The 18,762-nt window shown below is 44.7% G+C and overlaps 1 protein-coding gene across 1 annotated transcript in view; it reads left to right on the forward strand.

Annotated features, from left to right (window-relative positions):
• Positions 1 to 18,019, forward strand: part of PLCXD3 (phosphatidylinositol specific phospholipase C X domain containing 3) — a 161,612-nt gene extending 143,593 nt beyond the window's left edge. The window contains exon 3 of the mRNA XM_030567938.1: positions 17,351 to 18,019. Coding sequence (XP_030423798.1) covers positions 17,351 to 17,507 — 157 coding nt within the window. The 3' untranslated portion in view covers positions 17,508 to 18,019. The remainder of the gene's footprint in view (positions 1 to 17,350) is intronic.
• The last annotated feature ends 743 nt before the right edge of the window (positions 18,020 to 18,762 follow it).

Consider the following 18,762-nt stretch of genomic DNA (forward strand, 5'->3'; position numbering starts at 1 on the left):
TTTGGGTTTTTTTAGTCATCCCTGCCAGGGACCCACCAAAAATGTTCGAATTGGGCCCCACACTTCCTAAAGCCGGCCCTGGTGATCTTGAAGTTGGATAGTCTTCAGAATCCTGTGTGTTGAGAATGGATTCTCCTAAACAAAATAAGTCAATGTAGCTATTTAATTATTATCATTATACTGCTAATTTAGTATTACGCAGTACTACTTTAAAGGTGAAAATGTAAAAGGAAGATCTGCCTACTTCAGCTATTTATTTTTATCACAACTGCATCTAAGATGATAGTATCATGGAGTAACAACTACATTTTTCGCTCAAACATGAGAATTCAAGAATAGTTCAGAAGGAAGACAGGCCGTCCTTAAGAAAGAAGTATGAAATAAAAAAGTTTACCAACCTGAAGATCCTGCATGTTCAGACATGTTCCTTTCATCATCTTCAACACAGCTTCCTCCTGAGAAGGAACACTTCTGATGATGGTGTTTCATTTGGGCAAGCAGGCCTTGCATTTCTTTACTGCATTGTTTGCATTTTGCACACATGCCTGTCTTACCCACAGGTAGAGGAACTTCATTAAAATATTCCCTAACTGGGTTTCTTTTACAGTCTGCTGCCATTATAGGTTTTCCCTTCTAGTAAGAGAATGGTATGGTAGATCTCAAATCAATGAAGCCTACACTCAGAAAGACCTCAAGACTTCTGGAATATGTTGCTCAAACAGTTTCACCTTTGTTCCTACTGCCTGTCCCTCCATTCTCACATTTATCTGCAGACGACTTCTCCTTGTCCAGATCTATTCCACCCCCAACAATCTTGAACTTTTTGAAACTTTGAGATTTTAGAGAAAGATAAGGGACTGACTCTGTGAACGAAAATTTGCAGAGGGACAATAGGGTTGAGGTCTGTTATTTCTCACCTCTATACATTGTTTATTAATTTGTTTATTTGTTTATTTATTTATTTAAAAGGATTTTTGCTCTTAACAAGCATGTTATCTCTGGAGACACAAATCCACAGTTTGAGAACAGCAAAACTAAGCATCTCTGATGGTATCTTCTAGACTGAGCACTGAGTCCCATTGGGAAGATAGAAAGATTAACCTAAATAATCTATACAGGAGCCCCTGGAACCCCATAAGATTGGGTCCCTTAATCCATGAACTATTGGAATTCATTTACAAATTTTTTCTTAAACGTTACATGAATATATTGTCTCATACTACAGAATTAGAATTTATAATCCCTATTCCATTATGAGATATCTTTGAGTTATAATGTATCTTAATTAAAACTATCTTTAGATAAATTTTTTCTTAAAAAAGAATTTCATCAAAAATCTAGTTTAAGTAAAAAATATATGATTTTTTTTGATTAAAAAAAATACACATTGATTTTTATCCACCCTGTTTATGTGTCAAAATAACACAATATAATCACACGGTCATTTATTTCAAAATGCCCATCAGCAACTTATGTCTGTTACAATACCGACAACAAAAAAGATTCAGGAAATGTTTTTTGACAAATAGATTCCTTACTAGGCATATTAATACAGAACTCTGAGTAATAATTCATTTAAACTATAATACAGAACCATATTTCCCACACCCCTCAGAAGCAGTGCAAAAGCTTGGGGAAGCCAGGCGTAAAGGAGGAGCTAAGGGAGAGGGAAGTAAATTGCTGGGAAGGAGCCTGGGTGTGAACTTGGGGGGTTGTTGGATATGGGTGGGAAAAGTATGGAACAGGTTTTTTGGGGGTGCAGGGAGGGATTGTTAGTTAGCTTCCCCCAGCCTCTCCCATTCAGTCAGGCACATCTTCCCCTGTCCCCATGTATTCTTGAACCCCCATGTGTCCTTGCACCTCCTGTCCACATGTGTCCCTCCACCCCCACTCAGACACTCACTTCCCCCATCCCATGTGGCCCTGTACCTCTCCCTCTGTCCCCATGTGTCTCTGTGTCCCCACCCAGACACTCCCCTGTCCCTACATGTTCCTATACCCCAACCCCATGGTGGGTCCCTAGCCACTGTTTGCCAGAAGCTGGGATTGGGTGACAGGGCAAAGATCACTTGATGATAACTTATCTGTTCATTCCCTTTGGGGCACCTGCCATTGGCCACTGTCAGAGATCAGGACACTGGGCTTGATGGACCTTTGATCCAGTATGGCTGTTCTTATGTTCTTATATGTCTCTGTGCCCCCACCCAACCACTCCCCTGTCCCTATGTGTCCCTGTACCCCTCCCCCTGTCCCCATGTGTCTCTACCCCCATCCAGCCACTCCGCTGTCCCTATGTAGCTCTGCACCCCCTCCCCCATCACCATGTGGCCCTGCACTTCCTCCCTCCTGTGGCCCTCCCTTTCAGCCCCTATCCCAGTCAGTCCTCCCCCACTACCCCTTGTGAGCTCCTGTCTGACCCCCCAGCATTACACGCTATCTATCTCCCCATAGACCCTGTCTCCTGACTTGGCTTGATAGGTGCTATGAAGAAGGCAGGCTTTCTCTTCCTTAGCTGGCCCAGAGCTGCTGCTTTGTTCTATCCGCACAGTGCCCTCTGGTGGGCAAAAGGCAGAACTGAAGAAGTTATTTTCTGCTGGGAGCTGCTGCTATTCTTGTGCCACAGCACCCTCTGGTGGGAAAAACGCAGAATTGTAGCAACATTTCGGCAGAAGCTTTTTTCGGTGCAAAAAAATAATATCTGCGGGGCTCATTAATTATGCACATGCACAGTAGCACAGAATTCCCCCTGGGGTAAGAATCTACACAGGGATAAAAGACCCACAGCATAGCCATAGCTGGCCCGGGGTCAGCTAAAAATTGTGGTCCCAGAGCTCAGGTTACAATGAGCCTGAACAGTCTACACAGCAATTCTAAGCCTTGCCACCTGAGGCCATGGCTACACTAGAGAGTTGCAGCGCTGGTGAGGGGGTTACAGCGCTGCAACTTAGGATGTGGCCACACTTGCAAACCACGGCCAGCGCTGCAACTCCCTGATTGCAGCGCTGGCTGTACACCTGGTCGAGCCTCGGGTGTAGGAATTCCAGCACTGGTGATCCAGCGCTGGTCAGCAAGTGTGGACCCCACCAGCGCTTTTATTGACCTCCGGGGTATAAGGAGGTATCCCAGAATTCCTGTCCACAACAAACCGGAAGAAAGGGAGAGCTTGAAGTTCAGCCAAACTGCTTATTTAAAAAACAAACACAGCTCCTGTTTGCTGAGCGAGCGGAGGCAGGCAGGGGAATTACTTTGGAATGTTCACAGCTGTTTGCTTGAAGAGAGAAACAGCACTCTCACACGGCGGGGGGGGTTGCTTATCTGGTCTGACGGGTATTTAGGAGTGCATAATTTGCATTTAGTGAATGAGAGAGGAGTGGGGGAGGGGAGTCAGAACTTTTAAAATGATTGAAGGTAGGCACTGTGTGTCTTCCAGTCCTTAGAACTTGCAAGGCAGGGAGCTGAGAACAGTCTCAACTCCAAAAATCCATTCTCTCTGTCTCTGTCCACTCTCTCTGTCCACGCTCCCTGTCACATTCCACCCCACCCCCCTCTTTTGAAAAGCACGTTGCAGCCACTTGAACGCTGGGATAGCTGCCCACAATGCACCACTCCCAACAGCGCTGCAAATGCTGCAAATGTGGCCACACTGCAGCGCTGGTAGCTGTCAGTGTGGCCACACTGCAGCGCTGGCCCTACACAGCTGTACGAACACAACTGTAACTACCAGCGCTGCAGAACTGTAAGTGTAGCCATGGCCTGAGTCTCACAAGCCTGAGTCAGCTGATCTGGGCCAGCTATGTTTTTTTTATTTCTGTGTAGACGTATCTAGGGAGCTCCATGCTACCTCTGACTCACAGCAGTGGCGCACTATCACAACCTAACTGTCTGTCTACATTACATGCTGTATTTCTGTTACCATTTTCTTGTGCTTTACAGATATTGTTTCTGGGTTGTTTATACTTGCAAGATTTTAAAATGCAAACAGTAAAGCTATGAGGCACTGTGTAAGAACTCCCACCAGTCTAGGGTGTGGCTCTTGAGTGGCCCTCAACTACACTCCTGAAGGTTGTGGGTTTGTGTCTGGCTCCATCTCATGCTGAAAGGCCAGCTCCAAAATGAGTATGTGCTCCATTGGGTTAATGCAGTGGAATATGGAATAGTTCGGAATAATAGACTGATTCCCACCCAAGAAAGCTGGTTTAGTGGGGGAAAAGTTGCCTTTGCAAGGAAGTCAACTGGTGGGATTGTGTAGTCACTTGTTGACAAAGGGGGCTAAAAGTTGTAAAAAGGCCTGGAGCTGCTCTTCTGGGTGCCATTCACCTTCTTGACACAGATGGTCCCCTAAGGAAATGGTGAGCTATTGAAGGGCACTGTGGTTGGGATGTTTGGTGTGTTCTATGAAAAGCGTATCTACGTGTGTTATATGCTTCCCAGCTGCCACTTGCCTCCTGAGAGAGTTAAATGGTAAACCAGAAGGCTCACTCCTTTGGTACGGTTCTAGGAGCAGGGTGTGTTTATGCAACTGGGGTTTCTCGGGGGTCAGCACTGGTCCTGGGAAGAAGACAGATGGGCTGAGGGGCTCCATTTCTCTGCAGGATGTGCAGGGATGGTGTCCCTAGCCTGTTTGCCAGAAGCTGGGAATGGATCACTTGATGATTACCTGTTCTGGTCATTCCCTCTGTGGCACCTGGCATGGCTCACTGTTGGAAGATATGGTACTGGGCTAGATGGACCTTTGGTCTGACCCAACATGGCCATTCTTATGTTCTTATTTTTTCATTTAATAAATCAGCTGTACACCTTCAACAAAGCACTTCCCATCTTGCAGTAAACTCCAAAGCCTGAGTTTTTAACTGAACCTTAATAACTTTTTTCAAATAGTCGAAAAAGAAAATCATAAAATCATAGATCATTAGGGTTGGAAGGGACCTCAGGAAATCATCTAGAAAATGTAAGACTGAGACTAAAAAAAGTTAAATATTTTCTTTACTGCTGATAGAGATTTCAGCAAAGTGTGAAAATCCATGTAAAATCCTGATTCCAAAAATAACTTCACTATTCTGTGAATTATTGCTGCTAATAAAAAAAAAATCAACATTCCTTCAGCAGCTAGGTAGGTACCGCATCCCGAGCATATCACTATCTTGAGCATCTCAACAGTTATCAGGTACCACTACCTGAGCAAAAGTGTGCAGTGATACCTCTGCAGGGAGTGTTTAAAGAGCCATGAGTGGGATGGGAGGAATCCCACCTGATTCACAGTCAGCTCTCTTAACTGAATGGCTAATTATGAAATAATTGCAAACAAGTTAATGAATTAAGCCTCATTACACTGTTGGGAGGGATGTACTGTCATCATTTGAGGAAAAGATGGGGAAAACTAAGACACAGAGCAGTTAAGCAACTTGTCCAAAATGATAAAGAGAGTCACTGTGAGAGCCAGGTTTGGAACACAGAACCCCTGACACAAGCTCTGTGGCCTAACGATTAATGCTTGGTCCTTCACCAAAAATTGAATTTTTGTTGAGGCTAGTGTGGTTGCTTTAATGAGTGTTTCTATGATCATATCCCCAGGCTTGTTGAAACCTTTCCTAGCTGTGCAAATTGCTAACACTCTAGATACACAGCTTGCCTCCCTGTTGCTTTAAAAGCTTCCACATTCCAAAAACAGAATCAGGAATAAAAGCAAGATACTGAGAACAAGCCACTGGCCTAGAGGGTCAACATTTGTTGCTATTAAATATCCCATTGCACTTTTTGCAAGAGTAAGGATATTGCTTCAGTAAATACTACTAAAATGTTGCCATTCCCTGCCTTTGCAGGTGGAGGCAAAAAGCTGGCTTTTAAATTCACACTGTTCGTTTCAAAACCAAAAACCGGTCTGAAGTACAAAGAAAACTGGCCCCATTGATTCTGGAGAGACTATAGTGCTGTGATCAATCATATTAAAATATTCATCTGGCCCCAAAATTTGAGTCTGCACAATCTAGTTAAATGTGTTTCCAGTTGGAGGTATACAGCAATTGGAAACCAAATATGTACAGCAATTGGAAACCACTGAATTATAGATAAGCATTTCAGTGGAATAAAGGCACAGGCTATGGGATGCTAGTATAACCAGCGCCTGCATCCTGCCATTGCATGAACAGTGTAACACTTGCATTCAAGATCCTGAAAAACTGACCCCAACAGGGTCCTGTGAGACTGAATGAATAATGTACCAAATTCATTTCAGCCAGTGTTCTAAAAATACAATGCACCTCAGTGCCCAGAAGGATTGGCACAGTCCATTAAAATGTTTCAGATAGCTTTGTAACCCTTTCAGCCCCTGCTCATGGAGTTCTCATGGAGGCCTAGGCAGACTTGCATGGTACTACCAAATGACAAAGGAAAAACTATGGAATCTGCGATGCTGGGGAACTGAGATTAACCCTTTGCATGCTGACATTTTCATGACTACCACCCCAGTGAATGCTTCTGAGAATATATGTGCTTGCAGCTCCAAAAGGTTCACAGAGGGATTTCCAGACATATCAAAGTAGGAAGATTATGGTCAGGAAAATTGTTAGCAAATAAATTACATAGCACTGCACAGATCAGGCAGACTGTGGAAATAGCTATTATTTTATTAAATTGATCTTCCACTGTTAGCCCTGCACACTGAGATCGGTAGAAGAGAAGGAACAACAAGTCAAATGTACATAGCAATGATAATTGGCCTTTATAGATAGCACTTCAAAGCACTGTATAAACGTGAAGGGTTCAAATGTAGCTTTAAGCCAAAGCCTGCAGTAGGGGTGAGTGAGTGTGGAGGGGGATTGTCCAAATGGGAGCATTGAGAGAGTACTTCCTGCAGTCAGGGCCGGCTCCAGCATTTCTGCAACCCCAAGCAGCAAAAAAAAAAAAAAAAAAAAGCCACGATTGCAATTGGCAGCACTTCTGCGGCAGCCCTACCACCGCCGCTTCATTCTTTGGCGGCAATTCGGCGGCAGGTGTCTTACTCTGAGAGGGAGGGAGTGACCCGCCGCCAAATTGCTGCCAAAGACCCGGATGTGCCGCCTCTTTCCGTTGGCTGCCCCAAACACCTGCGTGCTGCCCTGATGCTTGGAGCCGGCCCTGCCTGCAGCACTGCAGAGCATTGCTGGTGGTGTATCTTTTTACCAGGTACAGCATGAGTCCTACTGGCCAATACAGAGCCCCATCTGTGGCAGGGTTGCCAATTTTAGTTGGACGTATTCCTGGAAGTTCCCTTGCATGACATAAAGATTAATCTTTAATTAAAGTTTAATGCCTGCAGACTCCAAGACAATCCTGGAGGGTTGGCAACACTAATCTGTGGCCCCAGCAAACCTCCACTGACATCAATGGGAGCAAAGTTCGGCTAACACTGAGCATTCTTGAAAATCCCACCCAGAGAGCTTAAGGCCTAACTATTCTGCTAATTCTGTGTGTGTCCATTTTTGAGTGCCCAATTTGAGATCCGTGGGATGGAGATGCACAGAGCCCCCCCAAATCCCACTGAAGTCAACTGAATTGCATGTGCTTGGCACCCCGAAAATTAGGCCTAGCATGTTCAATTTGGCACCCAAACTAGTGGATATTTTTACAAACTAGCCTAAAACTCACATAGCAAATCTGTCCAGGCAGTTCAATTATTTAAACTAAGGAGTTCTTAACAGCAACTCCTATGTTCTTATCACTATGCAATGATGCAAAGGATCAATTATTGCCTTGCAAATGAGAATTTCCTGTAGGAAAGGGGGATTGGCGAGGGAAGAAAGACACTGAAAATTCTCTCACAACATGTTAATATTTTTGTCCAGAGCAAATGGAATAGCTTCAAGGTTCAGAGTGACCTATTGGTAACTGGGGCACTTACTGATAGACTGTTTTGCAATCTGTGTATGAAACTACTTCTCCCTTTCTGCATTAGTTATTGTAGTGGTTCCATATAATCTGAAAAAAACCTACTGTCTGCCCTTTAGCAATGAAATTCTCATTAATAGCATGAACAGCTCTTTTGTTTTGCGTTTACAGTGCTGCTTTTCCCCCTCTCCTCCCTTAAAAGCTCTGCTGAGAGGAATGGATGTTTTGCCACAGGAGGTCCCCATGAAAGAGCACTGCCATCATTAACATTCTGTCACATCCTCAGGGTTTTATAACTCAGACATAAAAATTCACTCTGAGCTAAAACAGGCCAACAGCAAATTTTCTTTTTACCAAATTGTAATGCAATTAGCTTTCTCGTATTTTAGTTCTGAAAGGCAGCACAAGGGGCTTTTAGTTTTGCTCCCTTAACTGAAGTTACATGAGATTTTTTTTTAATAAGATTTGACATGATGCTAGTCCATTCTGGTTTTTTTAAAGTTATGCAACGTTCTTTGGCGTTGAAAAACTGCCTGTGAATGATTTGATTGGACCTGATACTCCTCTTGCTTTCACACCAGTCTAACTCCATTGCCTTCAGACCAGCTACTCCTGATTTACATGGGTGAAAGCAAGAGGAGAACTGAAGCATTGTTTGTCAGCTCTCAGGAAGCATGGAACTTGAAGAAATGGTTTTCCCTCTTTCAGGAAAGAAGTGAGTGACCATAGACATGCAGCAGCGTGTGTTTATTTATAGGAGACTTTTGAGCTGGTGGAATGACTCAGCAGAAATAATACAGTGGAACGTTCAGCAGGGGTTTTTCTGTAAGGATAATTAGCATAATTTGAAATCAAAACAAGGGAACAGACCACCAAAGCAACAGACACTCTCACAGGCAGGTGTTGAACATAATACAATAGCCTTTGAGCCTGGAGCTCTTCCTTCCTGTAGGCATCCTTCTTTCTGTTTTCCAGAACAGCAATATAGACCTGCACTGGGGAAGCTGGGTTGTATTTCATCTTTGTTCACCAGACAAAATGGCACCCTGCTACAGGAACTGATTTTGATCAGGCATAATCCCACTGAAGTCAATGGAGTTACGCTAATGCAAAAAGAGGCGTGAGTCAGGTCAGAGTGAGACCTAGTGCATAAGGTTTATGGGACTGAAGGAAAGTACTTCTCTTTCCTGTTCACTTACTGGATAGGGTTGCCAGGTGTCTGGTTTTCGAGCAGAACACCTGGGTGAAAAGGGATCCTGGCGGCTCCGGTCAGTACTGCTGACCAGGTCATTAAAAGTCCAGTTGGCGATGGAGTGGCACTAAGGCAAGGATCCCTGCCTGTCCTGGTTCTGCCCAGCTCCTGGAGGTGGACGGCATTTCCCTCCAGCTCCTAGGCAGAGACGCAGCCACGAGGGCACCGTGCACTGCCCCCACCCCAAGTGCCATCTCTGCAGCTCCCATTGGCTGGGAACCGCAGCCAGTGGGAGCTGCAGGGGCAGCCTTCGCGGGTGTGGGCAGCACACAGAGCCGCCTGGCCGCACCTCAGCCTAGGAGCCAGAGGGAAATGCTGGCCACTTGCAGGAGCCTCCTGAGGTAAGCGTGGCCCAGAGCCTGCATCCGGAATCCTACCCACACTCCAATCCCCTATCCCAGCCCTGAGTCCCCTCCCGCACCCAGACTCCCTCCTAGAGCCCACACCCCTTTCTGCACTCCGATTCCCTCATTCCTAGCCCAGAACCCTCCCCCCACTCCCAGCAGCCTCACCCCAGAGCCTGCACCCCCAGCCAGAGACCTCACCCCTCTGCACCCCAACCCCCATCCAGAGTCCCCCCGCACCCTGAGCCCCTAATTTCTGACCCCACCCCAGAGCCCACATCCCCAGCCTAGAGCCCATACCCCTTCCCACACCCTATCCCCCTGCCCCAGCCCAGAGCCCCCTCCTACACTCAAAAACCCTCATTTATGGCCCCAGCCCAGAGCCTGCACCCCCAGCCAGAGCTCTCACCCCCACCCGCACCCCAACCCCCTGCCCAGCCTGGAGAAAATGAGCGAGTGAGTGAGAGAGTGGGAAAGCGAGGAACGGAAGGAGGGGAGATGGAGTCAGCAGGGGGCAGGGCCTCAGAAAAGGGGTGCAGTAGGGGCAGGGCCTTGGAAATGGGCAGGAGCTGGTGTTCGGTTTTCTGCATTCGGAATGTTGGCAATCCTATTACTGGATTGTGCAGCACAGTCTCTCTAGGAGCTGTTATCTCAGCTGGCTGTATATAGCGTAAGGCAGGCAACGCTGCATCAGTTTGGTCAAGTGGGCCATGTTTTTAAGGTTATTTTTGCAACCATAAGGCCCAAAAGCTTCTTTAAAAAAGAAAAAATGAAACTGAAATTCTGCAGCATAGCTCCATTGCAGGGAGTGGATTCCATAGCCAATTCCTCAGCCACTGAGTCAGCAAGACTCAGCTAATTATTTTTAATAAATCATTTTAAAAAGGAGACGTATAATATACAGATCATTTGCAGATATTCATGCAAACTTTTCAAGGCTTATCCAAATAGAAATGCATCGCCAAACTTTTTGAAATGTGCTGATAGCTAATTTGCATCTGTGTGGTGTTTAGATGTGCTTTTAATTATTAGAACTGGGAGCACTGACTCTTGGGAGTCTGAAAGGACAGGAAACAGGAAGGAGGGGGGAGGAGTTGAGGAGGCGGAGTGAGAGCTACAGAGGATGCAGCAGCAGCTTGGTAAAGGGGTTTCCACTTAAAAATAAAGTCCTGTTGAAGCTTGTTAGTACCTTGCCTGCTTTATACAACAATGTGTCAGAACTTTCAACTACTCGGCCATTAATTTGCAGCAGCAATCAAACTCACATGGAGCTTTTCATCTTCTAAGCACTTCAGAACGTTTACTGCTATTAATTAAATTGCACAACAGTCCTGTCAGGCAAGCAAGCATTCTAATTTACTCATCAGGTAGTATTATTAGTTGTCATGGCAGCATTTTACAAATAGGGAAACTGAGGCAAGGTGAGTTTAAGTTGTCCCAAGGCTATGGAGAGATAGCACTGGTCTGATTTACATAGTTTTGGTACCAGTATTTCTATTTTAAGTAGGGGTGTGATTCTTTTTTACCTAAACAGTAATATCAGTACAACCCCCAGTGTAGACACAGTTTTACTTGTTCCAGTATATCTCATTCCACTTCCTCTGTGGTACCAATATAACTGCATCCATAATGGTTGTACCATCTTAATTGTACCAGTATAGTTTAAAAAGTACAAGTTTTGTGTGTCAACAAGGCCTGTGTCAGAGCTAAGGTCAGTACTTGTGAATTTTTGGGGCTGAGAACTGTTCTCAGATCATTCTGTCACTTTTTCCACTTTAAGGTTAAGAAGCCTTGGCCCAGATACTGCAGGTGGATGGACATTTAAGCTCTTGAGGCAGACTCGTGGTGGCCACAGGGTCTGCTTATATAGATGCAACTGCAGGAGGGTGGGGTCCTTGGTTGGCTGCAGTGTGTTTATAGGGAGAGAGAATTGCAGATGCCCATGCCCCAAATCCATTTTGTTAGAGAGTTTAAGGCTTTATCTACACTGAACTTTCATCAGTTAAACTTTTGTCGTTCAGGGGTGTGAAAAAAACACACCCCTGAATAACAAAAGTTTTACCAACGAAAAGCGCCGATGTGAACAGCACTTTGTTGGTGGGAGAGCTCTCCTGCCAACAAAGCTACTGCCACTCATTGGGGATGGAAGGTTTTTGTTGGTCAGAAAGGTGTCTCCGGCTGCCAAAGAGCGGCTACACTATGCACCTTTTAACCACACAGCTGTAGTGGCACATCGGTGTCGCTAAAAGGTGCGTAGTGTAGCATAGCCTAAAAGAATATACACTAATGCTGTGGTATCTACTGGATTTCTGTGAGCATAAAAACATGTGGGTGGCTGCCACACAGCATTTTCCTGACTAAAACCCATAATGAGGACAATTACTGGTTTGAGGCATGCAGAGCCTGAAATTACAATACAAACAAGTTTTATATTGCCATCACAAAGAGACCCTGAGGAACATTAAACCAGGATTATTCCCATAATCGCTGTTAGCATGTGTGAGTGTTTGTACTAAAGTGAAACAATGCACATAGTTTCTTGCAACCACTGATGTAGAACCATTTTCAAGGTGGCATTATGGGAAGAGGGAAAGGTACTGCCCTTTCTGTGAACTTTTTATTTTATTTTCTATCTACATATGATTAATGTTTGCAAGCTCTCTAGACCAGTGTTTCTCAACCCACAGCCCAATTAGCACACAGCGTGGTGGGGTCTGGGTTCCCAGCTGCCCGGCCTGGTGGGGTTGGCATTGCCGGCCCACCCCGCATGGGAGGGTCCAGGGGTTGAGGCTGCCATCCGGCCCTGTGGGGTTGGGGGGTCTGGATTCTGGGGCGGCCTGTGGCCCCACGGGGTCCAGGGCAGCCGGCCAGCCCCACAGGGTCGTGAGTCCAGGGGTCCGGGGGTCCGGGGCTGCCGACCCACCCTGCAATGTCCAGGGCTCACAGCTAGCCCCGTGGGGTTTGGGGCAGCTGCACAACCGGGTCCAGGGTGGGCAGCCAGCCGGTCCCACACAGCTGAGGTCCGGCTTGCCACTGCCCTGCCACCTAGCCCCTGCAGTCCAGGTACAGTAACTCCTCACTTAATGTTGTAGTTATGTTCCTGAAAAATGCGAATTTAAGCTAAACGAAGTTAGGCAAATCCAATTTCCCCATAAGAATTAATATAGATGAAGGGATTAGATTCCAGGGAAATTTTTTTCACCAGACAAAAGACATATACACACACACGCACACACGCACAGTGTAAGTTTTAAACAAACAATACTGGTACACAGTGATGATGACTGTGAAGCTTGGTCAAAGTGGAGGAGTCAGAGGGTGGGATATTTCCCAGGGAATGCCTTACTGCTAAATAATGAACTAGCAATTGGCTGAGCCCTCAAGGGTTAACTCTCACTCTCTACAAGGCAGCAGGAATGGAAGGAGGGGAGAGATCATCGCAGACAGAGACACCATGTGTGTGAGAGAGAGATGCGCATTTCCCCTTTAAGGATGCTGACCCTACTCTTAAGTACACTACCTTGTTAATTAGATCAGCTTGCTGAGACCACAGCTACTGCCAGCAAGCTCCCTCCATCCTGAGCTCTGTCGTGTGTCTTCCCTGCTCTATGGAAGATGGGGTAAGCAGGGTGCGGGGGGAGGGGGACACCCTGACATTAGCCCCCCTTTTTCTCCTCTCCCCCCGCAGCAAGCAGAAGTCTCCAGGAGCAACTCCAAGGCAGAGGGTTGGAGCAGCACATGGCAGGGGTGGTGGGGAGACAGCTGAACTGCCCGGCAATTGATAGCGTGCTGGGCTGCTGCAGCACAGGGAGCTTAGGGAAGCGGGAAGCTGATAGGGGGCTGCCAATCCACTCTGGTTCCTGCTAGCTGCAACGGGCTGCTCTTCCTGCAGGCAGGCTACTACCAAACAATCAGCAGCGTAACAACGAAACAACGTTAACGACTTTAAGTGAGGAGTTACGATAACACATTGTGGGCCGCATAAATAAGTTGAGAACCACGGCTCTAGATCCATCAACAAAAGATCCTTATCGATTTATCTGACAGTATGTCACTGGGGATGGTGCAGTCAGATTCAGTCTGAAATATTAAATGAAATCAGCTAGCTACCAGCACTTAACCTGAAAGGGTCTCATGTCAAGGCACACTAGCTCAGGTGAACTAAAATCAAATACAAACCAAAAGAAAGAAGCATGCCAGTCTAGTAAATGTTAGATTGGTTTGAACCTGGGAAGAGAAAAAGAACACTGATGATAAATATCAAGGTGATAGGCACCTTATTACATATATTACATCAGAGGTTCTCAAACTGAGGCACAGGTGACCCCCTCCGGGGGTGGGGGGTGCTGAATGTATTCACGGGAGGAAGCGGGGAGGGTGAGAAGCTCTAGAGAAAAAAAACTTAACGGCATACATTTTACTCACAGCAATAAATAACTGGCAAAGCTGATTCCTCCAGACATATCAGGTCCTCAGATAGCACTGTGCATTTGACTGTAGGTGGTACTGTGCATTTTGACAGATTTCTGTTAACCTTGCACAGTATTATACCAAGCCGTTGCCATCTGTTCGTTAATCCATTTGCTATATCACGGTGTGCATGTTTAATTGTAAGTATCAAGCACAGTCGCAGTTTTGGTTTTGCTCTTATTACAGTGGATTGTTGGCTCTATTTTGAATCAATGCATTTCTGTTTGTAATATTTAGTGACAGTTACATGTTGATTTTTTTTTTATCAGTATATGTACTTGTGTGGCCGGGGCGTAAACTACTACAGACAAAAGAAAGTGGGGGCATGATCAAATATGTTAGAGAACCACTGGATTAGATGATAAGAAAACTCTTGAGTTGGGAACAGAATTACAAAATTATCATCAGTTTCACAGCAAACAAATAGGATGCCACAAAGAGAAGATGATGTTATGCTTCAGGTGGAAATAAATATCAAAGGCAGATGAGTACTTAAGAATTAAAGAACCTATATCAAACTAGTTAGAGATAGAATCAGGCCCCTCACTTTTAAATCGAAAAGACTTTCTCAGCTCAAATAGGAAGCTAGAGTTAAAAAGAAAGGCCAGTTAGTGCCCTCCATTGGAATTCTGCCCAATATAGTTCTCCATTCTTCAGCAAAATCATTGACATTTCAATACAGCACTACATTTTGAGTGCTTTCAACCCCTTTGAGTCACTCTTAATCAGTTTCCTCATGCTCTGGTTCATCTATGTCACTCTGGTTATGATTTGTCCAGTTCCTGAAAAGCTGGTTGGTGTCATAGGTGCAGGTTTCCTCCGGGCCCTGGGAGTGCTCAACCCCCTGCTCCGCCGCAGGTCCTGCCACCTGACCCTTTCCCCCAAGCTCTGCCCCTGCCCCACCTCTTCCCCACCTCTTCCCACCCAGTTCCTCCCTCTCCCCTGAGCATGCCCTGTTCCTGCTCCTCCCCCTTCCTCCCAGAGCCTCCTGCACCACCACAAAACAGCTGACTGTGGTAGGTGGAAGGTGGTGAGGGGCAAACTGGCTGCCAGTGGGTGCTAAGCACCCACTGGTTTTTTCCCATGGGTGCTCCAGCCCTAGAGCATGGAGTTGGCCCCTATGATGAGTGTAATTTTTTTCAAATGTTGGTTCCTGGATTCACAATATGGTCTCTCTCCAGTTTCATGGTATCTCTCATTGTTCTTCATGCAACAATACCAAGTAGAATTCTTCAGATTTATACATAATAAAATTACAAAGACTGGATTCAGCAAAGCACTTGAACACATGCTTATCTTTAAGCACTTGATTAAGTCCCGTTGGAATCAATACAATAAAATGTTATTCTTTGATACATAAGAGTGGCCACACTGGGTCAGACCAAGGGTCCATCCAGCCCAGCATCCTGTCTGCTGACAGTGACCAATGCCAGGTGCCCAAGAGGGAGTGAATCTAACAGGCAATGATCGGGTGATCTCTCTCCTGCCATCCATCTCCACCCTCTGACAAACAGAGGCTAGGGACACCATTCCTTACCCATCCTGGCTAATAGCCATTAATGGACTTAACCTCCATAAATTTATCCAGTTCTCTTTTTAACCCTGTTATAGTCCTAGCCTTCACAACCTCCTCAGGCAGGGAGTTCCACAGGTTGATTGTGCGCTGTGTGAAAAAGAATAGAGGTGAACTTTGCATGTGTTTAAGTGGTTTTCTGATCCGAATCAAGGCCTGGGAGTGCTATGCTTTTCTCTTTGTAATATTTTATAGGATCCAGATTAACCTTTGTGTCAACAGTGAATACTTTTATAATTAAAGTAGTTATGTCACTTATAAGTAAAATCTGTATCCTTCACCCATTCTGCTTGCTTTCTTACTATTTTGCCTAATGCCATTGGTCAGGAATAGATTAATTTACGTTCAAAACATTGGGCCTGATTGATATTGCTGCCAGATCAGAATTTTACACTTACTTTGCATAGGGAAAAATTACTACCTCAGGTGCAATCCAGGAGGGAGTCACAGATTTGTAGATTTTAAGGCCAGAGGGGTCTATTACATTCATCTAGTCTGAGCTCCTGCATAACATAGGGCATAGATTTCACTCAGTGAATTCCTCCTTTTAGCCCAGTAATGTATGGTTGAACTAGAGCATGTTTTTAGAAAGACATTTAATCTTGATTTTTAAGACTCCAAACACTGGAGAATTTGGTAATTTACTTCAATGATCAATTATCTTCACTGTTAAAAATGTGCACGTTTATTTCATTTGAAATTCACTAACTTCAGCTTCCAGCCATTGGATCTTGTTATGCCTTTATCTGTAGGATTAAAGAGTCCTCTTGATCAGAAATATTCTCCATATATAGGTTACTAGAGATCATGGTATAGCCCTCATTGTTTCACAGAGAGCTCTAGACTATAAAGACACACACACAGATACATTTTGCAGTCCAATATCCCATCTCTGGGTGCCTGACCTAATAACTCCACCCTGTCTCAAAAACAACCAGTAAGACTGCTCTTATTTTCTTCCACTAACTAATCATAAAAACACAAACTCATGATGGACCATAACCCATGACTTGACTATTGGATGTGTGATATACAGTTTTGTAAAGAAGGGGATATTCAGCCCAGTGTTCCGGTGTCCCAAACGAAGATTTAATATAACACTAAATCTTGATGGGAAATAACTATCAGGAGCAATGGAACTTTTGAGAAACAAAGATCTTGTTTTTGTGAAGTGAAACAATGAAGAATGAAGTGTGAGAACAATAGACAACATCCACTATGTAAGCAGAATGTTTCTCAAAGCTTTCGATGATGTGTCAACCTAGCATGAACAGTGACTTGTTTTCTCTGTTATTTCTCCTTCCTAACCAGTTGCTGTGGGATTTCAGAACACGTTTCTATTAAAATCAGGGGTTGGCAACCTCTGGCACGTGGCTTACCAGGGTAAGCACCCTGGTGGGTTAGGCCAGTTTGTTTACCTGCCGCGTCCACAGGTTTGGCCGATCGCGGCTCCCACTGGCCGCGGGCAGCCCCCATTGGCCTGGAGCGGTGAACCGCGGCCAGTGGGAGCCACAATCAGCTGAACCTGTGGACGCAACAGGTAAGCAAACTGGCCCGGCCTGCAGGGTGCTTACCCTTCAAGCCACGTGCCAGAGGTTGCCAACCCCTGTATTAAATGTTTGCGTTAATCTTTAAGAAACTGAAATATAATCAAGATGCATTCTACACAGGGAATTAAAGGAGGAAAGGATGGAAATTTCAAAAGTGCTCAGCAGTGGCCTAATTGAAGTCAGTGGGCATTTTATCATGAAGAGCAAAGTGAAGTCAATGCTAAGTGCTTTATAAAACTCCACCCAAAATACTTGTCTTGCGTCTTTATAAATAACTTTTCTTCCTTTTCTTCCTCAGGGCTCTTCCTGCAATGATGCATTGGGTCCAAACTCAGAAACCAGGAGAAAGTGGTATCAATATTATCACTGCTGATTTTGTAGAACTTGGTGACTTTATCAGCACTGTCATAAAACTCAACTATATCCTGGATGAAGGCGAAGCTGAAACTACTTGATACTACTGCAATATATTTGTTGTTCATTGAATAGATTTAAAAAGAAAACCCAATTGTATTAAAAAAAAAATCTTGTAACACACAGATCTTCCTATAACACTGAATCTCTGAGGTGTTTAGGGCAGTAGTGGGTGGGCAAAGGGTAATGTTTTCATTGGTTATTATAATTTTTTACCTTAATAAACCCTCATGTTTTTCATTTGAAGAGCAAAACAGGATTTTTTTAGTGGTCGACTAGAGAAAGCCACTTGCACATTTTCCACAAAGTACCAAATATAATTTCTGTTTCTTACTTCTAAGGTTATTAATAGTGCCAAGCAATTTGCTGTTTGCTGACTGGAGGGACATAAAATGCCCTATGTCTGCACAGGGAATTCCCACTGACATGAATGTTTTGCTGCAGACTGAGGGCAGTATATGGCCCTAACTTTTTAATTCAATGCACTGCATCTGTTAGGTGGCTTAACTGATTACATTCATTGGCGGTCATCAGTTTATTCGCCTTTGGGGAATAAATTCAATATAAGATCATGCCTGCAACTCTTGTATCATCAGCAGACAGCAAATATTCAGAACCATAGTCTATAGCCTTTGCAGAATATGGGCCAAATCCTGATCACCTTCTCACCTGGGGTAGGATTGTCAGAAGTGCTGTGCGCTTGCTGAAGTCAAAAAGTGTGCAGCATTGGCCTAACTCTAAGATCATCAAAGCCAGTGGGAGTTTTACCATGGACTTCAGTAGGAGCAGAGTTAAGGCAATGCTGAACACTTTTAAAAATCCCTCCCATGAGAAGTTCCACTCATGGGTCTGATTTAAAGCCCATTGAAGTCAGTGGAAGGCTTTCCATTCATCAGCTTTGGACCAGGCCCTAATTCAGTACAATTACTCAGGTGAGTAGGATGAGCAGGATTTGATCTCATCTATAGAAATTTGCTTTCTGCAGGAATAAATTGATACAGATGAAACATTGACTTGTTTAATATGAAGGGGTAGTATCAAGTTCTCTTTAAGGCAGCTATAAACACAGAAAAACAGTTTTCTGCTGATGAAAAAATTGGTGCCAATTCAACAGTGAAAAATTTCTCTGTTAAAGAGTGGAACAATTCAGTGAGTAGCAAATAACATTAATCTATGGTCCTTTCATTCATGTGAAATAATAAATCTTGACAAGGGGTTTAGAATGTCTGCTATTACAACAGCAGACCCTCCAGTCCCCCTACTCTTAATGAAACATATATCACTCTAATAGGTGAA

Source organism: Gopherus evgoodei, chromosome 6 (genome assembly GCF_007399415.2).
Source record: "Gopherus evgoodei ecotype Sinaloan lineage chromosome 6, rGopEvg1_v1.p, whole genome shotgun sequence".
In the NCBI taxonomy this organism is placed as follows: Eukaryota; Metazoa; Chordata; order Testudines; family Testudinidae; genus Gopherus; species Gopherus evgoodei.